Source organism: Telmatherina bonti (assembly GCF_933228915.1).
Source record: "Telmatherina bonti genome assembly, chromosome: 17".
Classification (NCBI taxonomy): Eukaryota; Metazoa; Chordata; class Actinopteri; order Atheriniformes; family Telmatherinidae; genus Telmatherina; species Telmatherina bonti.
The window spans coordinates 276,362-297,500 of NC_136615.1; the positions used below are offsets into that span (position 1 = coordinate 276,362).

The window sequence follows — 21,139 nt, forward strand, 5'->3', positions numbered from 1 at the left end:
TCCATCACACCCTGCTCCATCATGCTCTGCTCCATCACACCCTGCTCCATCACATCCTGGTCCACCACACCCTGCTCCATCATACCCTGCTCCATCACACCCTGCTCCATCACACCCTGCTCCATCATACTCTGCTCCATCACACCCTGCTCCATCACATCCTGTTCCACCACACCCTGCTCCATCATACCCTGCTCCATCACACCCTGTTCCATCACACCCTGTTCCATCATACCCTGTTCCACCACACCCTGCTCCATCATACCCTGCTCCATCACACCTTGTTCCATCATACCCTGTTCCACCACACCCTGCTCCATCATACCCTGCTCCATCACACCCTGTTCCATCATACCCTGTTCCACCACACCCTGCTCCATCATACCCTGCTCCATCACACCTTGTTCCATCATACCCTGTTCCACCACACCCTGCTCCATCACACCCTGCTCCATCACACCCTGTTCCATCATACCCTGTTCCACCACACCCTGCTCCATCATACCCTGCTCCATCACACCTTGTTCCATCATACCCTGTTCCACCACACCCTGCTCCATCATACCCTGCTCCATCACACCCTGTTCCATCATACCCTGTTCCACCACACCCTGCTCCATCACACCCTGCTCCATCACACCCTGTTCCACCACACCCTGCTCCATCATACCCTGCTCCATCACACCCTGTTCCATCATACCCTGTTCCACCACACCCTGCTCCATCATACTCTGCTCCATCACACCCTGCTCCATCACACCCTGCTCCACCACACCCTGCTCCATCATACCCTGCTCCATCACACCCTGCTCCACCACACCCTGCTCCACCGCACCCTGCTCCATCACACACTGCTCCACCACACCCTGCTCCACCGCACCCTGCTCCATCGCACCCTGCTCCATCATACCCTGCTCCATCACACCCTGCTCCACCACACCCTGCTCCATCATACCCTGCTCCAGAACACCCTCCTCCAACACACCCTGCTCCATCATACCCTGTTCCATCATACCCTGCTCCATCACACCCTGTTCCATCATACCCTGCTCCACCACACCCTGCTCCATCATACCCTGCTCCATCACACCCTGTTCCATCATACCCTGCTCCATCACACCCTGTTCCATCATACCCTGCTCCATCATAGCCTGTTCCATCACACCCTGCTCCATCATAGCCTGCTCCATCATACCCTGCTCCATCACACCCTGTTCCATCATAGCCTGCTCCATCACACCCTGTTCCATCATACCCTGCTCCATCACACCCTGCTCCATCATACCCTGCTCCATCACACCCTGCTCCATCACACCCTGCTCCATCATAGCCTGCTCCATCACACCCTGCTCCATCATACCCTGCTCCATCACACCCTGCTCCATCACACCCTGTTCCATCACACCCTGCTCCATCACACCCTGCTCCATCACACCCTGCTCCACCACACCCTGCTCCATCACACCCTGCTCCATCATAGCCTGCTCCATCACACCCTGTTCCATCATACCCTGCTCCATCACACCCTGCTCCATCATACCCTGCTCCATCACACCCTGCTCCATCACACCCTGCTCCATCATAGCCTGCTCCATCACACCCTGTTCCATCATACCCTGCTCCATCACACCCTGCTCCATCACACCCTGCTCCATCACACCCTGTTCCATCACACCCTGCTCCATCACACCCTGCTCCATCATAGCCTGCTCCATCACACCCTGCTCCATCATAGCCTGCTCCATCACACCCTGCTCCATCATACCCTGCTCCATCATACCCTGGTCCACCACACCCTGCTCCATCATACCCTGCTCCACCACACCCTGCTCCACCACACCCTGCTCCACCACACCCTGCTCCATCATACCCTGCTCCACCACACCCTGCTCCACCACACCCTGCTCCATCACACCCTGCTCCATCACACCCTGCTCCACCACACCCTGTTCCACCACACCCTGCTCCATCATACCCTGCTCCACCACACCCTGCTCCATCACACCCTGCTCCATCATAGCCTGCTCCATCACACCCTGCTCCATCATAGCCTGCTCCATCACACCCTGCTCCATCATCGCCTGCTCCATCACACCCTGCTCCATCATACCCTGCTCCATCATACCCTGTTCCACCACACCCTGCTCCATCATACCCTGCTCCACCACACCCTGCTCCATCACACCCTGCTCCATCATAGCCTGCTCCATCACACCCTGCTCCATCATACCCTGTTCCACCACACCCTGCTCCACCACACCCTGTTCCACCACACCCTGCTCCATCATACCCTGCTCCACCACACCCTGCTCCATCACACCCTGCTCCATCATAGCCTGCTCCATCACACCCTGCTCCATCATACCCTGTTCCACCACACCCTGCTCCATCATACCCTGCTCCACCACACCCTGCTCCATCACACCCTGCTCCATCATAGCCTGCTCCATCACACCCTGCTCCATCATAGCCTGCTCCATCACACCCTGCTCCATCATAGCCTGCTCCATCACACCCTGGTCCACCACACCCTGCTCCATCATACCCTGCTCCACCACACCCTGCTCCACCACACCCTGCTCCACCACACCCTGCTCCATCATACCCTGCTCCACCACACCCTGCTCCACCACACCCTGCTCCATCACACCCTGCTCCACCACACCCTGTTCCACCACACCCTGTTCCACCACACCCTGCTCCATCACACCCTGCTCCATCACACCCTGCTCCACCACACCCTGCTCCACCACACCCTGCTCCATCACACCCTGTTCCATCATACCCTGTTCCACCACACCCTGCTCCATCATACTCTGCTCCATCACACCCTGCTCCATCACACCCTGCTCCACCACACCCTGCTCCATCATACCCTGCTCCATCACACCCTGCTCCACCACACCCTGCTCCACCGCACCCTGCTCCATCACACACTGCTCCACCACACCCTGCTCCACCGCACCCTGCTCCATCACACCCTGCTCCATCATACCCTGCTCCATCACACCCTGCTCCACCACACCCTGCTCCATCATACCCTGCTCCAGAACACCCTCCTCCAACACACCCTGCTCCATCATACCCTGTTCCATCATACCCTGCTCCATCACACCCTGTTCCATCATACCCTGCTCCACCACACCCTGCTCCATCATACCCTGCTCCATCACACCCTGTTCCATCATACCCTGCTCCATCACACCCTGTTCCATCATACCCTGCTCCATCATAGCCTGTTCCATCACACCCTGCTCCATCATAGCCTGCTCCATCATACCCTGCTCCATCACACCCTGTTCCATCATAGCCTGCTCCATCACACCCTGTTCCATCATACCCTGCTCCATCACACCCTGCTCCATCATACCCTGCTCCATCACACCCTGCTCCATCACACCCTGCTCCATCATAGCCTGCTCCATCACACCCTGCTCCATCATACCCTGCTCCATCACACCCTGCTCCATCACACCCTGTTCCATCACACCCTGCTCCATCACACCCTGCTCCATCACACCCTGCTCCACCACACCCTGCTCCATCACACCCTGCTCCATCATAGCCTGCTCCATCACACCCTGTTCCATCATACCCTGCTCCATCACACCCTGCTCCATCATACCCTGCTCCATCACACCCTGCTCCATCACACCCTGCTCCATCATAGCCTGCTCCATCACACCCTGTTCCATCATACCCTGCTCCATCACACCCTGCTCCATCACACCCTGCTCCATCACACCCTGTTCCATCACACCCTGCTCCATCACACCCTGCTCCATCATAGCCTGCTCCATCACACCCTGCTCCATCATAGCCTGCTCCATCACACCCTGCTCCATCATACCCTGCTCCATCATACCCTGGTCCACCACACCCTGCTCCATCATACCCTGCTCCACCACACCCTGCTCCACCACACCCTGCTCCACCACACCCTGCTCCATCATACCCTGCTCCACCACACCCTGCTCCACCACACCCTGCTCCATCACACCCTGCTCCATCACACCCTGCTCCACCACACCCTGTTCCACCACACCCTGCTCCATCATACCCTGCTCCACCACACCCTGCTCCATCACACCCTGCTCCATCATAGCCTGCTCCATCACACCCTGCTCCATCATAGCCTGCTCCATCACACCCTGCTCCATCATAGCCTGCTCCATCACACCCTGCTCCATCATACCCTGCTCCATCATACCCTGTTCCACCACACCCTGCTCCATCATACCCTGCTCCACCACACCCTGCTCCATCACACCCTGCTCCATCATAGCCTGCTCCATCACACCCTGCTCCATCATACCCTGTTCCACCACACCCTGCTCCACCACACCCTGTTCCACCACACCCTGCTCCATCATACCCTGCTCCACCACACCCTGCTCCATCACACCCTGCTCCATCATAGCCTGCTCCATCACACCCTGCTCCATCATACCCTGTTCCACCACACCCTGCTCCATCATACCCTGCTCCACCACACCCTGCTCCATCACACCCTGCTCCATCATAGCCTGCTCCATCACACCCTGCTCCATCATAGCCTGCTCCATCACACCCTGCTCCATCATAGCCTGCTCCATCACACCCTGGTCCACCACACCCTGCTCCATCATACCCTGCTCCACCACACCCTGCTCCACCACACCCTGCTCCACCACACCCTGCTCCATCATACCCTGCTCCACCACACCCTGCTCCACCACACCCTGCTCCATCACACCCTGCTCCACCACACCCTGTTCCACCACACCCTGCTCCATCACACCCTGCTCCATCACACCCTGCTCCACCACACCCTGCTCCACCACACCCTGCTCCACCACACCCTGTTCCACCACACCCTGTTCCACCACACCCTGCTCCATCATACCCTGCTCCATCACACCCTGCTCCACCACACCCTGTTCCACCACACCCTGTTCCACCACACCCTGCTCCATCATACCCTGCTCCATCACACCCTGCTCCATCATACCCTGTTCCATCACACCCTGCTCCATCACACCCTGCTCCACCACACCCTGCTCCACCACACCCTGCTCCACCACACCCTGTTCCATCACACCCTGTTCCACCACACCCTGTTCCACCACACCCTGCTCCATCATACCCTGCTCCATCACACCCTGCTCCATCATACCCTGCTCCATCACACCCTGCTCCATCAAACCCTGCTCCATCATACCCTGCTCCATCACACCCTGCTCCATCACACCCTGCTCCACCACACCCTGTTCCATCATACCCTGTTCCATCATACCCTGCTCCATCACACCCTGCTCCATCACACCCTGCTCCACCATACCCTGTTCCACCACACCCTGCTCCACCACACCCTGTTCCATCATACCCTGTTCCATCATACCCTGTTCCATCACACCCTGCTCCATCACACCCTGCTCCACCACACCCTGCTCCACCACACCCTGCTCCACCACACCCTGTTCCATCACACCCTGTTCCATCATACCCTGTTCCATCACACCCTGCTCCATCACACCCTGCTCCACCACACCCTGCTCCACCACACCCTGCTCCACCACACCCTGCTCCATCATACCCTGCTCCATCACACCCTGCTCCATCATACCCTGCTCCGTCACACCCTGCTCCATCAAACCCTGCTCCATCATACCCTGCTCCATCACACCCTGCTCCATCACACCCTGCTCCATCACACCCTGCTCCACCACACCCTGTTCCATCATACCCTGTTCCATCATACCCTGCTCCATCACACCCTGCTCCATCACACCCTGCTCCACCATACCCTGTTCCATCACACCCTGCTCCATCACACCCTGTTCCATCATACCCTGCTCCATCACACCCTGCTCCATCACACCCTGCTCCATCATACCCTGCTCCATCACACCCTGCTCCACCACACCCTGCTCCACCACACCCTGCTCCACCACACCCTGTTCCATCACACCCTGTTCCATCACACCCTGCTCCATCACACCCTGTTCCATCACACCCTGCTCCATCACACCCTGCTCCATCATACCCTGCTCCATCACACCCTGTTCCATCACACCCTGTTCCATCACACCCTGCTCCATCATACCCTGCTCCACCACGCCCTGCTCCATCACACCCTGCTCCATCACACCCTGCTCCACCACACCCTGCTCCACCACACCCTGCTCCATCATACCCTGCTCCATCATACCCTGCTCCATCACACCCTGCTCCACCACACCCTGCTCCATCACACCCTGCTCCATCACACCCTGGTCCATCACACCCTGCTCCATCACACCCTGTTCCATCACACCCTGCTCCATCACACCCTTGTCCACCACACCCTGCTCCATCACACCCTGTTCCACCACACCCTGCTCCATCACACCCTGCTCCATCACACCCTGTTCCATCATAGCCTGCTCCATCACACCCTGTTCCATCATACCCTGCTCCATCACACCCTGTTCCATCATACCCTGCTCCATCACACCCTGCTCCATCACACCCTGCTCCACCACACCCTGCTCCATCACACCCTGCTCCATCATAGCCTGCTCCATCACACCCTGCTCCACCACACCCTGCTCCATCACACCCTGCTCCATCATACCCTGCTCCATCATACCCTGCTCCATCACACCCTGCTCCATCACACCCTGCTCCATCATAGCCTGCTCCATCATACCCTGCTCCATCACACCCTGTTCCATCATAGCCTGCTCCATCACACCCTGTTCCATCATAACCTGCTCCATCACACCCTGTTCCATCATACCCTGCTCCATCACACCCTGCTCCATCACACCCTGCTCCATCACACCCTGCTCCATCATAGCCTGCTCCATCACACCCTGCTCCACCACACCATGCTCCATCACACCCTGCTCCATCACACCCTGCTCCATCACACCCTGCTCCATCACAGCCTGCTCCACCACACCCTGCTCCATCACACCCTGCTCCACCACACCCTGCTCCATCATACCCTGCTCCATCACACCCTGCTCCACCACACCCTGCTCCATCACACCCTGCTCCATCACACCCTGCTCCACCACACCCTGCTCCATCACACCCTGCTCCATCATAGCCTGCTCCATCACACCCTGTTCCATCATACCCTGCTCCATCACACCCTGCTCCATCACACCCTGCTCCATCACACCCTGTTCCATCATACCCTGCTCCATCACACCCTGCTCCATCACACCCTGCTCCACCACACCCTGCTCCACCACACCCTGCTCCATCATAGCCTGCTCCATCACACCCTGCTCCATCATAGCCTGCTCCATCACACCCTGTTCCATCATACCCTGCTCCATCACACCCTGTTCCATCATACCCTGCTCCATCACACCCTGCTCCACCACACCCTGCTCCACCACACCCTGCTCCATCACACCCTGCTCCATCACACCCTGCTCCATCAGAGCCTGCTCCATCACACCCTGTTCCATCATACCCTGTTCCATCATACCCTGCTCCATCACACCCTGCTCCATCACACCCTGCTCCACCACACCCTGCTCCATCACACCCTGCTCCATCATAGCCTGCTCCATCACACCCTGTTCCATCATACCCTGTTCCATCACACCCTGCTCCATCACACCCTGCTCCATCACACCCTGCTCCACCACACCCTGCTCCATCACACCCTGCTCCATCATAGCCTGCTCCATCACACCCTGTTCCATCATACCCTGCTCCATCACACCCTGCTCCATCACACCCTGCTCCATCACACCCTGTTCCATCATACCCTGCTCCATCACACCCTGCTCCATCACACCCTGCTCCACCACACCCTGCTCCATCACACCCTGCTCCATCATAGCCTGCTCCATCACACCCTGCTCCACCACACCCTGCTCCATCACACCCTGCTCCATCACACCCTGCTCCACCACACCCTGCTCCACCACACCCTGCTCCATCACACCCTGCTCCATCACACCCTGCTCCATCACACCCTGCTCCACCACACCCTGGTCCATCACACCCTGCTCCATCATACCCTGCTCCATCACACCCTGCTCCATCATACCCTGTTCCATCACACCCTGTTCCACCACACCCTGCTCCACCACACCCTGTTCCACCACACCCTGCTCCATCATACCCTGCTCCACCACACCCTGCTCCACCACACCCTGTACCACCACACCCTGCTCCATCATACCCTGTTCCACCACACCCTGCTCCATCATACCCTGTTCCACCACACCCTGCTCCATCATACCCTGCTCCATCATACCCTGTTCCATCACACCCTGTTCCACCACACCCTGCTCCACCACACCCTGTTCCACCACACCCTGCTCCACCACACCCTGCTCCACCACACCCTGCTCCATCATACCCTGCTCCACCACACCCTGCTCCACCACACCCTGTACCACCACACCCTGCTCCATCATACCCTGTTCCACCACACCCTGCTCCATCATACCCTGTTCCACCACACCCTGCTCCATCACACCCTGCTCCACCACACCCTGCTCCATCATACCCTGCTCCATCACACCCTGCTCCATCATACCCTGTTCCATCACACCCTGCTCCACCACACCCTGTTCCATCACACTCTGCTCCACCACACCCTGTTCCATCACACTCTGCTCCACCACACCCTGTTCCATCATACCCTGCTCCACCACACCCTGTTCCATCATACCCTGTTCCATCATACCCTGCTCCATCACACCCTGCTCCATCACACCCTGTTCCATCACACCCTGCTCCATCACACCCTGTTCCATCACACCCTGCTCCATCACACCCTGTTCCATCACACCCTGTTCCATCACACCCTGCTCCATCACACCCTGCTCCACCACACCCTGCTCCACCACACCCTGCTCCATCACACCCTGCTCCATCACACCCTGCTCCATCACACCCTGTTCCATCACACCCTGCTCCATCACACCCTGTTCCATCACACCCTGCTCCATCACACCCTGCTCCACCATACCCTGTTCCATCATACCCTGCTCCATCACACCCTGCTCCATCACACCCTGTTCCATCACACCCTGTTCCATCACACCCTGCTCCATCACACCCTGTTCCACCACACCCTGCTCCATCACACCCTGCTCCATCACACCCTGTTCCATCACACCCTGCTCCATCACACCCTGTTCCATCACACCCTGTTCCATCACACCCTGCTCCATCACACCCTGCTCCATCACACCCTGCTCCATCACACCCTGCTCCATCATACCCTGCTCCATCACACCCTGCTCCATCACACCCTGTTCCATCATACCCTGCTCCATCACACCCTGTTCCATCACACCCTGCTCCATCACACCCTGCTCCACCACACCCTGCTCCATCACACCCTGCTCTATCACACCCTGTTCCATCACACCCTGCTCCATCACACCCTGCTCCGTCACACCCTGTTCCATCACACCCTGCTCCGTCACACTCTGATCCATCACACCCTGCTCCGTCACACCCTGCTCCATCACACCCTGTTCCATCACACCCTGCTCCGTCACACCCTGCTCCATCACACCCTGTTCCATCACACCCTGCTCCGTCACACTCTGTTCCATCACACCCTGCTGCGTCACACTCTGTTCCGTCACACCCTGCTCCACCACACCCTGCTCCATCACACTCTGCTCCATCACACCCTGCTCCATCATACCCTGTTCCATCACACCCTGCTCCATCACACCCTGCTCCATCACACCCTGCTCCGTCACACTCTGTTCCGTCACACCCTGCTCCACCACACCCTGCTCCGTCACACTCTGCTCCATCACACCCTGTTCCATCATACCCTGCTCCGTCACACCCTGTTCCATCACACCCTGTTCCATCACACCCTGCTCCATCACACCCTGCTCCATCACACCCTGTTCCGTCATACCCTGCTCCGTCACACCCTGCTCCGTCACACCCTGCTCCGTCACACCCTGCTCCGTCACACTCTGTTCCATCACACCCTGCTCCGTCACACTCTGTTCCGTCACACCCTGCTCCACCACACCCTGCTCCATCACACCCTGCTCCATCATACCCTGTTCCATCACACCCTGCTCCGTCACACTCTGTTCCGTCACACCCTGCTCCACCACACCCTGCTCCATCACACCCTGTTCCATCATACCCTGTTCCATCACACCCTGCTCCATCACACCCTGTTCCATCATACCCTGCTCCGTCACACCCTGTTCCATCACACCCTGTTCCATCACACCCTGTTCCATCACACCCTGCTCCATCACACCCTGTTCCATCATACCCTGCTCCGTCACACCCTGCTCCGTCACACCCTGCTCCGTCACACTCTGTTCCATCACACCCTGCTCCACCACACCCTGCTCCACCACACCCTGCTCCATCACACTCTGCTCCATCACACCCTGCTCCATCACACCCTGCTCCATCATACCCTGCTCCACCACACCCTGCTCCATCACACCCTGCTCCATCACACCCTGCTCCATCACACCCTGTTCCACCACACCCTGCTCCATCACACCCTGCTCCATCACACCCTGTTCCATCACACCCTGCTCCATCACACCCTGTTCCGTCACACCCTGCTCCATCACACCCTGCTCCATCACACCCTGTTCCGTCACACCCTGCTCCGTCACACTCTGATCCGTCACACCCTGCTCCATCACACCCTGCTCCATCATACCCTGTTCCATCACACCCTGCTCCATCACACCCTGTTCCATCATACCCTGCTCCATCACACCCTGCTCCATCACACCCTGTTCCATCACACCCTGTTCCATCATACCCTGCTCCATCACACCCTGCTCCATCACACCCTGCTCCACCACACCCTGTTCCATCACACCCTGCTCCACCACACCCTGCTCCACCACACCCTGCTCCATCACACCCTGCTCCATCACACCCTGCTCCATCACACCCTGTTCCATCACACCCTGCTCCATCACACCCTGCTCCATCATACCCTGCTCCATCATACCCTGCTCCATCACACCCTGTTCCATCACACCCTGTTCCATCATACCCTGCTCCATCACACCCTGCTCCATCACACCCTGCTCCATCATACCCTGCTCCATCACACCCTGCTCCATCACACCCTGTTCCATCATACCCTGCTCCATCACACCCTGTTCCATCACACCCTGCTCCACCACACCCTGTTCCATCACACCCTGCTCCACCACACCCTGCTCCACCACACCCTGCTCCATCACACCCTGCTCCATCACACCCTGTTCCATCACACCCTGCTCCATCACACCCTGCTCCATCATACCCTGCTCCATCATACCCTGCTCCATCACACCCTGCTCCATCACACCCTGCTCCATCACACCCTGTTCCATCACACCCTGCTCCACCACACCCTGATCCATCACACCCTGCTCCATCACACCCTGCTCCATCACACCCTGTTCCGTCACACCCTGCTTCGTCACACTCTGTTCCATCACACCCTGCTCCACCACACCCTGCTCCATCACACCCTGCTCCACCACACCCTGCTCCATCACACCCTGCTCCATCACACCCTGCTCCATCACACTCTGCTCCATCACACCCTGCTCCATCACACTCTGCTCCATCACACCCTGCTCCATCACACCCTGTTCCATCATACCCTGCTCCACCACACCCTGCTCCACCACACCCTGCTCCATCATACCCTGCTCCATCACACCCTGCTCCACCACACCCTGCTCCGTCACACTCTGTTCCATCACACCCTGCTCCACCACACCCTGCTCCATCACACCCTGCTCCATCACACCCTGCTCCATCATACCCTGCTCCACCACACCCTGCTCCATCATACCCTGCTCCATCATACCCTGTTCCATCACACCCTGTTCCATCACACCCTGCTCCATCATACCCTGTTCCATCACACCCTGTTCCATCATACCCTGCTCCATCACACCCTGTTCCATCATACCCTGCTCCATCACACCCTGTTCCATCACACCCTGCTCCGTCACACTCTGCTCCATCACACCCTGCTCCATCACACCCTGTTCCATCACACCCTGCTCCATCATACCCTGTTCCATCACACCCTGCTCCATCATACCCTGTTCCACCACACCCTGCTCCATCATACCCTGCTCCACCACACCCTGCTCCATCACACCCTGTTCCATCACACCCTGCTCCATCACACCCTGTTCCATCATACCCTGCTCCATCACACCCTGCTCCACCACACCCTGCTCTATCATACCCTGCTCCATCACACCCTGCTCCATCACACCCTGCTCCATCATACTCTGCTCCATCACACCCTGCTCCATCACACCCTGTTCCACCACACCCTGCTCCATCATACCCTGCTCCATCACACCCTGTTCCATCATACCCTGTTCCACCACACCCTGCTCCATCATACCCTGCTCCATCATACCCTGTTCCACCACACCCTGCTCCATCACACCCTGCTCCATCATACCCTGCTCCATCATACCCTGTTCCACCACACCCTGCTCCACCATACCTTGCTCCATCATACCCTGCTCCATCATACCCTGTTCCACCACACCCTGCTCCACCACACCCTGCTCCATCATACCCTGCTCCATCATACCCTGTTCCACCACACCCTGCTCCACCATACCTTGCTCCACCACACCCTGCTCCATCATACCCTGCTCCACCACACCCTGCTCCATCATACCCTGTTCCATCACACCCTGCTCCACCACACACTGCTCCATCATACCCTGCTCCACCACACCCTGCTCCATCATACCCTGCTCCATCATACCCTGTTCCACCACACCCTGCTCCACCATACCTTGCTCCACCACACCCTGCTCCATCATACCCTGCTCCACCACACCCTGCTCCATCATACCCTGCTCCATCATACCCTGTTCCACCACACCCTGCTCCACCATACCTTGCTCCACCACACCCTGCTCCATCATACCCTGTTCCATCACACCCTGCTCCATCATACCCTGCTCCATCATACCCTGTTCCACCACACCCTGCTCCACCATACCTTGCTCCACCACACCCTGCTCCATCATACCCTGCTCCACCACACCCTGCTCCATCACACCCTGCTCCATCACACCCTGCTCCATCACACCCTGCTCTACCACACCCTGCTCCACCACACCCTGCTCCATCATACCCTGCTCCATCATACCCTGCTCCATCACACCCTGCTCCAGCACACCCTGCTCCACCATACCCTGTTCCATCACACCCTGCTCCATCATACCCTGCTTCACCACACCCTGCTCCATCACACCCTACTCCATCACACCCTGCTCCACCACACACTGCTCCATCATACCCTGCTCCACCACACCCTGCTCCATCATACCCTGCTCCATCATACCCTGTTCCACCACACCCTGCTCCACCATACCTTGCTCCACCACACCCTGCTCCATCATACCCTGCTCCACCACACCCTGCTCCACCACACCCTGCTCCATCACACCCTGCTCCACCATACCTTGCTCCACCACACCCTGCTCCATCATACCCTGCTCCATCATACCCTGTTCCACCACACCCTGCTCCATCACACCCTGCTCCACCATACCTTGCTCCACCACACCCTGCTCCACCACACCCTGCTCCATCACACCCTGCTCCACCACACCCTGCTCCATCACACCCTGCTCCACCATACCTTGCTCCACCACACCCTGCTCCATCATACCCTGTTCCACCACACCCTGCTCCACCACGCCCTGCTCCATCACACCCTGCTCCACCACACCCTGCTCCATCATACCCTGCTCCACCATACCTTGCTCCACCACACCCTGCTCCACCACACCCTGCTCCACCACACCCTGCTCCATCATACCCTGCTCCACCATACCTTGCTCCACCACACCCTGCTCCACCACACCCTGCTCCACCACGCCCTGCTCCATCACACCCTGCTCCATCACACCCTGCTCCATCACACCCTGCTCCATCATACCCTGTTCCACCACACCCTGCTCCATCACACCCTGCTCCACCATACCTTGCTCCACCACACCCTGCTCCACCACACCCTGCTCCGTCACACCCTGCTCCACCACACCCTGCTCCATCACACCCTGCTCCACCATACCTTGCTCCACCACACCCTGCTCCATCATACCCTGTTCCACCACACCCTGCTCCATCATACCCTGCTCCATCACACCCTGCTCCACCACACCCTGCTCCATCATACCCTGTTCCACCACGCCCTGCTCCATCACACCCTGCTCCACCACACCCTGCTCCATCATACCCTGTTCCACCACGCCCTGTTCCACCACACCCTGCTCCATCATACCCTGTTCCACCACGCCCTGCTCCACCACACCCTGCTCCACCACGCCCTGCTCCAGAACACCCTGCTCCACCACGCCCTGCTCCAGAACACCCTGCTCCATCACACCCTGCTCCATCACACCCTGCTCCATCACACCCTGCTCCACCACACCCTGCTCCATCATACCCTGCTCCATCATACCCTGTTCCACCACACCCTGTTCCACCACACCCTGCTCCATCACACCCTGCTCCATCACACCCTGCTCCATCATACCCTGCTCCACCACACCCTGCTCCATCACACCCTGCTCCATCATACCCTGCTCCACCACACCCTGCTCCATCACACCCTGCTCCACCACACCCTGCTCCATCACACCCTGCTCCATCACACCCTGCTCCACCACACCCTGCTCCATCATACCCTGCTCCATCATACCCTGCTCCATCACACCCTGCTCCATCATACCCTGCTCCACCACACCCTGCTCCATCACACCCTGCTCCACCACACCCTGCTCCACCACACCCTGCTCCACCACACCCTGTTCCACCACACCCTGCTCCACCACACCCTGCTCCACCACACCCTGCTCCATCACACCCTGCTCCACCACACCCTGCTCCATAACACCCTGCTCCACCACACCCTGCTCCATCACACCCTGCTCCATCATACCCTGCTCCACCACACCCTGCTCCATCACACCCTGCTCCATCACACCCTGCTCCATCATACCCTGCTCAATCACACCCTGCTCCATCATACCCTGCTCCATCATACCCTGCTCCACCACACCCTGCTCCACCACACCCTGCTCCATCACACCCTGCTCCACCACACCCTGCTCCATCACACCCTGCTCCACCACACCCTGCTCCATCATACCCTGCTCCATCACACCCTGCTCCATCATACCCTGTTCCATCATACCCTGCTCCACCACACCCTGCTCCATCATACCCTGCTCCATCACACCCTGTTCCATCATACCCTGCTCCACCACACCCTGCTCCATCATACCCTGCTCCATCACACCCTGTTCCATCATACCCTGTTCCATCATACCCTGCTCCACCACACCCTGCTCCATCATACCCTGCTCCATCACACCCTGCTCCATCATACCCTGTTCCACCACACCCTGCTCCACCACACCCTGCTCCATCATACCCTGTTCCATCATACCCTGCTCCACCACACCCTGCTCCATCATACCCTGCTCCACCACACCCTGCTCCACCACACCCTGCTCCATCACACCCTGCTCCACCACACCCTGCTCCACCACACCCTGCTCCATCACACCCTGCTCCATCACACCCTGCTCCACCACACCCTGCGCCACCACACCCTGCTCCATCATACCCTGTTCCACCACACCCTGCTCCACCACACCCTGCTCCACCACACCCTGCTCCATCACACCCTGCTCCATCATACCCTGTTCCATCATACCCTGTTCCATCATACCCTGCTCCATCACACCCTGCTCCATCACACCCTGCTCCACCACACCCTGCTCCATCATAGCCTGCTCCATCATACCCTGTTCCATCATACCCTGCTCCATCACACCCTGCTCCATCACACCCTGCTCCACCACACCCTGCTCCATCACACCCTGCTCCACCACACCCTGCTCCATCACACCCTGCTCCATCATACCCTATTCCACCACACCCTGCTCCATCACACCCTGCTCCATCACACCCTGCTCCATCACACCCTGCTCCATCACACCCTATTCCACCACACCCTGCTCCATCATACCCTGCTTCACCACACCCTGCTCCATCATACCCTGCTCCATCACACCCTGCTCCATCATACCCTGCTCCATCATACCCTGCTCCATCACACCCTGCTCCATCACACCCTGCTCCATCACACCCTGCTCCATCATACCCTGTTCCATCACACCCTGCTCCATCACACCCTGCTCCATCACACCCTGCTCCACCACACCCTGCTCCATCATACCCTGTTCCACCACACCCTGCTCCATCATACCCTGCTCCATCACACCCTGCTCCATCACACCCTGCTCCATCATACCCTGTTCCATCACACCCTGTTCCACCACACCCTGCTCCATCACACCCTGCTCCATCACACCCTGCTCCATCATACCCTGTTCCATCACACCCTGCTCCACCACACCCTGCTCCATCACACCCTGCTCTACCACACCCTGCTCTACCACACCCTGCTCCATCACACCCTGCTCCATCATACCCTGTTCCATCATACCCTGCTCCATCACACCCTGCTCCATCACACCCTGCTCCATCACACCCTGTTCCATCATACCCTGCTCCATCACACCCTGCTCCATCACACCCTGCTCCATCACACCCTGCTCCATCATACCCTGCTCCACCACACCCTGCTCCATCACACCCTGCTCCACCACACCCTGCTCCACCACACCCTGCTCCATCATACCCTGTTCCATCACACCCTGCTCCATCACACCCTGCTCCATCACACCCTGCTCCATCACACCCTGCTCTACCACACCCTGCTCCATCACACCCTGCTCCATCATACCCTGCTCCATCACACCCTGCTCCATCACACCCTGCTCTACCACACCCTGCTCCACCACACCCTGCTCCATCATACCCTGCTCCATCACACCCTGCTCCATCACACCCTGCTCCATCACACCCTGCTCCACCACACCCTGCTCCATCATACCCTGCTCCATCACACCCTGCTCCATCACACCCTGTTCCATCATACCCTGCTCCATCACACCCTGCTCCATCATACCCTGTTCCATCACACCCTGTTCCACCACACCCTGCTCCATCATACCCTGCTCCATCACACCCTGCTCCATCATACCCTGCTCCATCACACCCTGCTCCACCACACCCTGCTCCATCACACCCTGCTCCATCACACCCTGCTCCACCACACCCTGCTCCATCATACCCTGCTCCATCACACCCTGCTCCATCACACCCTGCTCCACCACACCCTGCTCCATCATACCCTGCTCCATCACACCCTGTTCCACCACACCCTGCTCCATCACACCCTGCTCCACCACACCCTGCACCATCACACCCTGCTCCACCACACCCTGCTCCACCACACCCTGCTCCATCACACCCTGCTCCATCACACCCTGCTCCACCACACCCTGCTCCATCATACCCTGCTCCATCACACCCTGCTCCACCACACCCTGCTCCATCACACCCTGCTCCATCACACCCTGCTCCATCACACCCTGCTCCATCACACCCTGTTCCACCACAGGTTGGGAGAGTTAGGGACCCAAACCAGGGAGCCGCCAGCGGCCCCAAAAGGCACCAACCGATCACATGCAAAGGAGGCGGGAAGGCAGGGAAGGGGAGGCGGACTGAGACCCCAGACCAAATGCAGACTTGAGACGGACGCCCCCTCCGTCTAGCCTCAGTCTGATATCTGGAGGACTCGTGGTAAGTTGGCTTGCGCTGATCTCTACAGTGATTTTTGCATCATCGTGTTTTAAATGTTTATTTTTCGTCTGTATGTATTCTGTTAAGTTATTAACTGCTGACGTAATGTGGTTGTGCTTTGTAAAAGGCTATGTTACTCAGTAGCAACTTGTTAGCTTTGTGTGGCTAATGCTAGTAACTTGGCTGCGTAAAACAAGTGAGTTTTCTTTTTCAGTTGTGTCGATGCCGTGACTGTGGGAGCTGATGAGCCTTTTTATTTTTATGTTTTGAATCAGATGTGGTAATGTGAAGCTGTGGATTCTAAGACCGGGTACCTTTGTCATTTCACACAACGCAGAGAAGAATAACCTAGCCGCTACAACGGTACCGTGACCCGTTCTTCTTTCCGGAGTTTCTGCGGAGTCTGCGTGGGACACTCGACTCCTCCCACCATCCCTGCTTCAGCAGCGCACGCTCCCATGTTACCCTGGCTGTCGTGAGTCACAGTGATGGACTGAAAGTCTGGATCTGGACTGAGTTTGGACTTTTTAAGTGTAGTTTTTTTTCTTTTCACATACTATGGATGTGCCTAATGTGTCTGGTATTGGGAGGGGCTTGAAACTGGTTTAATCAGTTTCCTCCCTTGAGTGGCTTTAATGAGGAAAGACATATTGCCTCTGCCCCTTACCACCCAAAGGTTGATGACACTGTCTATGATGCTGCATGTGTTGGGAAAGATGGTCAGCCTGTACTGTCTGAAAGGGACATTGATCATGTCTCTGTTGATGTTCTTAGTGATTTGGTGAAGCAAATTGGAACCAGTATAGGCGAGAATATTGTTTCATGTCTGAAGTCTATCCCATCTAACGCCAGTTACATGAGTCAGTCAACCACAGCTGATCTCTGGAAGGTTAACCTAATAGTTAGCCATGACAAGTTTCAGACCTCTGGTTGTTATGGATCCAATATTATTTAATCATGATATCGTTCAAACAAATTTCTTTACAAAGCACCTTTTTGCAGATGAAAATCACAAAATATGAAATATTTTTTGACTCTGCAGACAGCAGTTCCATTGGCGGTGGAGTCCTGACCTCAGACCAGGTTCAGGACTGCTTTCTTACCGTTTTGCTGCAGCAAAGCTTAGACAAAGGGATGATGCCTCTGTGGGGCCGGAGCTGCAGATACAGCAGGTAAAAAGGTGAACATATCCACAGGTAACAGCATGGGAACCACACCAGGACAGTCTGCTGGAAACACTGAGTGAGGTCTGGTCTGGAGGTGTACCAGGTAAGGTTCCAGTCCTGAAACCAGAGAGGGAGGTGTCATGGTAAGACTAACTCTGATGGAGTAAAAAGGAAGTAATCTTCTCATTCTCCTTCATTCATCTCAGAAACTTACCCAGAGAGGGTCCAGACCACTACCGCTGCAAAGAGCCTCCATTAGTCTCGGTTGTTAACTATGTCTTCCTCGTTGCTGTGGAAAGTCAGTATGTGTTGGCTCCGCCCACCTCCACCTGCAGGACTCACAAGCTGCTGCCACATTCTGCAGGATAGCCTGAAACCTCCAACAGGATGATAATGAGTTTACAGGGATTTTGACTGAACAAGCAAAAAGAACAGGAGGCCCATATCTGTGCCAGATATAAGGTTTGGAGACCCAAAGGACCACCCATCCAGAACAGGGCAGAGGATCCAGAAGACCAGGAACCGTGACTTGCTGGACCTGACAGGAACCGTGACTTGCTGGACCTGACAGGAACCGTGACTTGCTGGACCTGACAGGAACCGTGACTTGCTGGGTCTGACAGGAACCGTGACTTGCTGGGTCTGACAGGAACCGTGACTTGCTGGACCTGACAGGAACCGGGACTTGCTGGACCTGACAGGAACCGTGACTTGCTGGACCTGACAGGAACCGTGACTTGCTGGACCTGACAGGAACCGTGACTTGCTGGACCTGACAGGAACCGTGACTTGCTGGACCTGACAGGAACCGTGACTTGCTGGGTCTGACAGGAACCGGGACTTGCTGGACCTGACAGGAACCGTGACTTGCTGGACCTGACAGGAACCGTGACTTGCTGGACCTGACAGGAACCGTGACTTGCTGGACCTGACAGGAACCGTGACTTGCTGGACCTGACAGGAACCGTGACTTGCTGGACCTGACAGGAACCGTGACTTGCTGGACCTGACAGGAACCGGGACTTGCTGGACCTGACAGGAACCGGGACTTGCTGGACCTGACAGGAACCGGGACTTGCTGGACCTGACAGGAACCGTGACTTGCTGGACCTGACAGGAACCGTGACTTGCTGGGTCTGACAGGAACCGTGACTTGCTGGGTCTGACAGGAACCGTGACTTGCTGGACCTGACAGGAACCGTGACTTGCTGGACCTGACAGGAACCGTGACTTGCTGGACCTGACAGGAACCGTGACTTGCTGGACCTGACAGGAACCGTGACTTGCTGGACCTGACAGGAACCGTGACTTGCTGGACCTGACAGGAACCGTGACTTGCTGGACCTGACAGGAACCGTGACTTGCTGGACCTGACAGGAACCGTGACTTGCTGGACCTGACAGGAACCGTGACTTGCTGGGTCTGACAGGAACCGTGACTTGCTGGACCTGACAGGAACCGTGACTTGCTGGACCTGACAGGAACCGTGACTTGCTGGACCTGACAGGAACCGTGACTTGCTGGGTCTGACAGGAACCGTGACTTGCTGGACCTGACAGGAACCGGGACTTGCTGGACCTGACAGGAACCGTGACTTGCTGGGTCTGACAGGAACCGTGACTTGCTGGACCTGACAGGAACCGGGACTTGCTGGACCTGACAGGAACCGTGACTTGCTGGGTCTGACAGGAACCGTGACTTGCTGGACCTGACAGGAACCGTGACTTGCTGGACCTGACAGGAACCGTGACTTGCTGGACCTGACAGGAACCGTGACTTGCTGGGTCTGACAGGAACCGTGACTTGCTGGACCTGACAGGAACCGTGACTTGCTGGACCTGACAGGAACCGTGACTTGCTGGACCTGACAGGAACCGTGACTTGCTGGGTCTGACAGGAACCGTGACTTGCTGGACCTGACAGGAACCGTGACTTGCTGGGTCTGACAGGAACCGTGACTTGCTGGACCTGACAGGAACCGTGACTTGCTGGACCTGACAGGAACCGTGACTTGCTGGGTCTGACAGGAACCGTGACTTGCTGGGTCTGACAGGAACCGTGACTTGCTGGACCTGACAGGAACCGTGACTTGCTGGACCTGACAGGAACCGTGACTTGCTGGACCTGACAGGAACCGTGACTTGCTGGGTCTGACAGGAACCGTGACTTGCTGGACCTGACAGGAACCGTGACTTGCTGGACCTGACAGGAACCGTGACTTGCTGGGTCTGACAGGAACCGTGACTTGCTGGGTCTGACAG

General features: G+C 57.4%; 1 protein-coding gene across 1 annotated transcript in view; it reads right to left on the reverse strand.

Moving 5' to 3' along the window:
* LOC306768564 (multidrug resistance-associated protein 1-like) overlaps nt 1-19,134 on the reverse strand; it is a gene marked incomplete at both ends in the record, with an annotated part of 243,670 nt that extends 224,536 nt beyond the window's left edge. Inside the window, 2 exons of the mRNA XM_079256972.1 lie at nt 18,816-18,995; nt 19,093-19,134. Of these exons, the coding sequence (XP_079113098.1) occupies nt 18,816-18,995; nt 19,093-19,134 (222 nt within the window). The remainder of the gene's footprint in view (nt 1-18,815; nt 18,996-19,092) is intronic.
* Nucleotides 19,135-21,139: the final 2,005 nt, after the last annotated feature.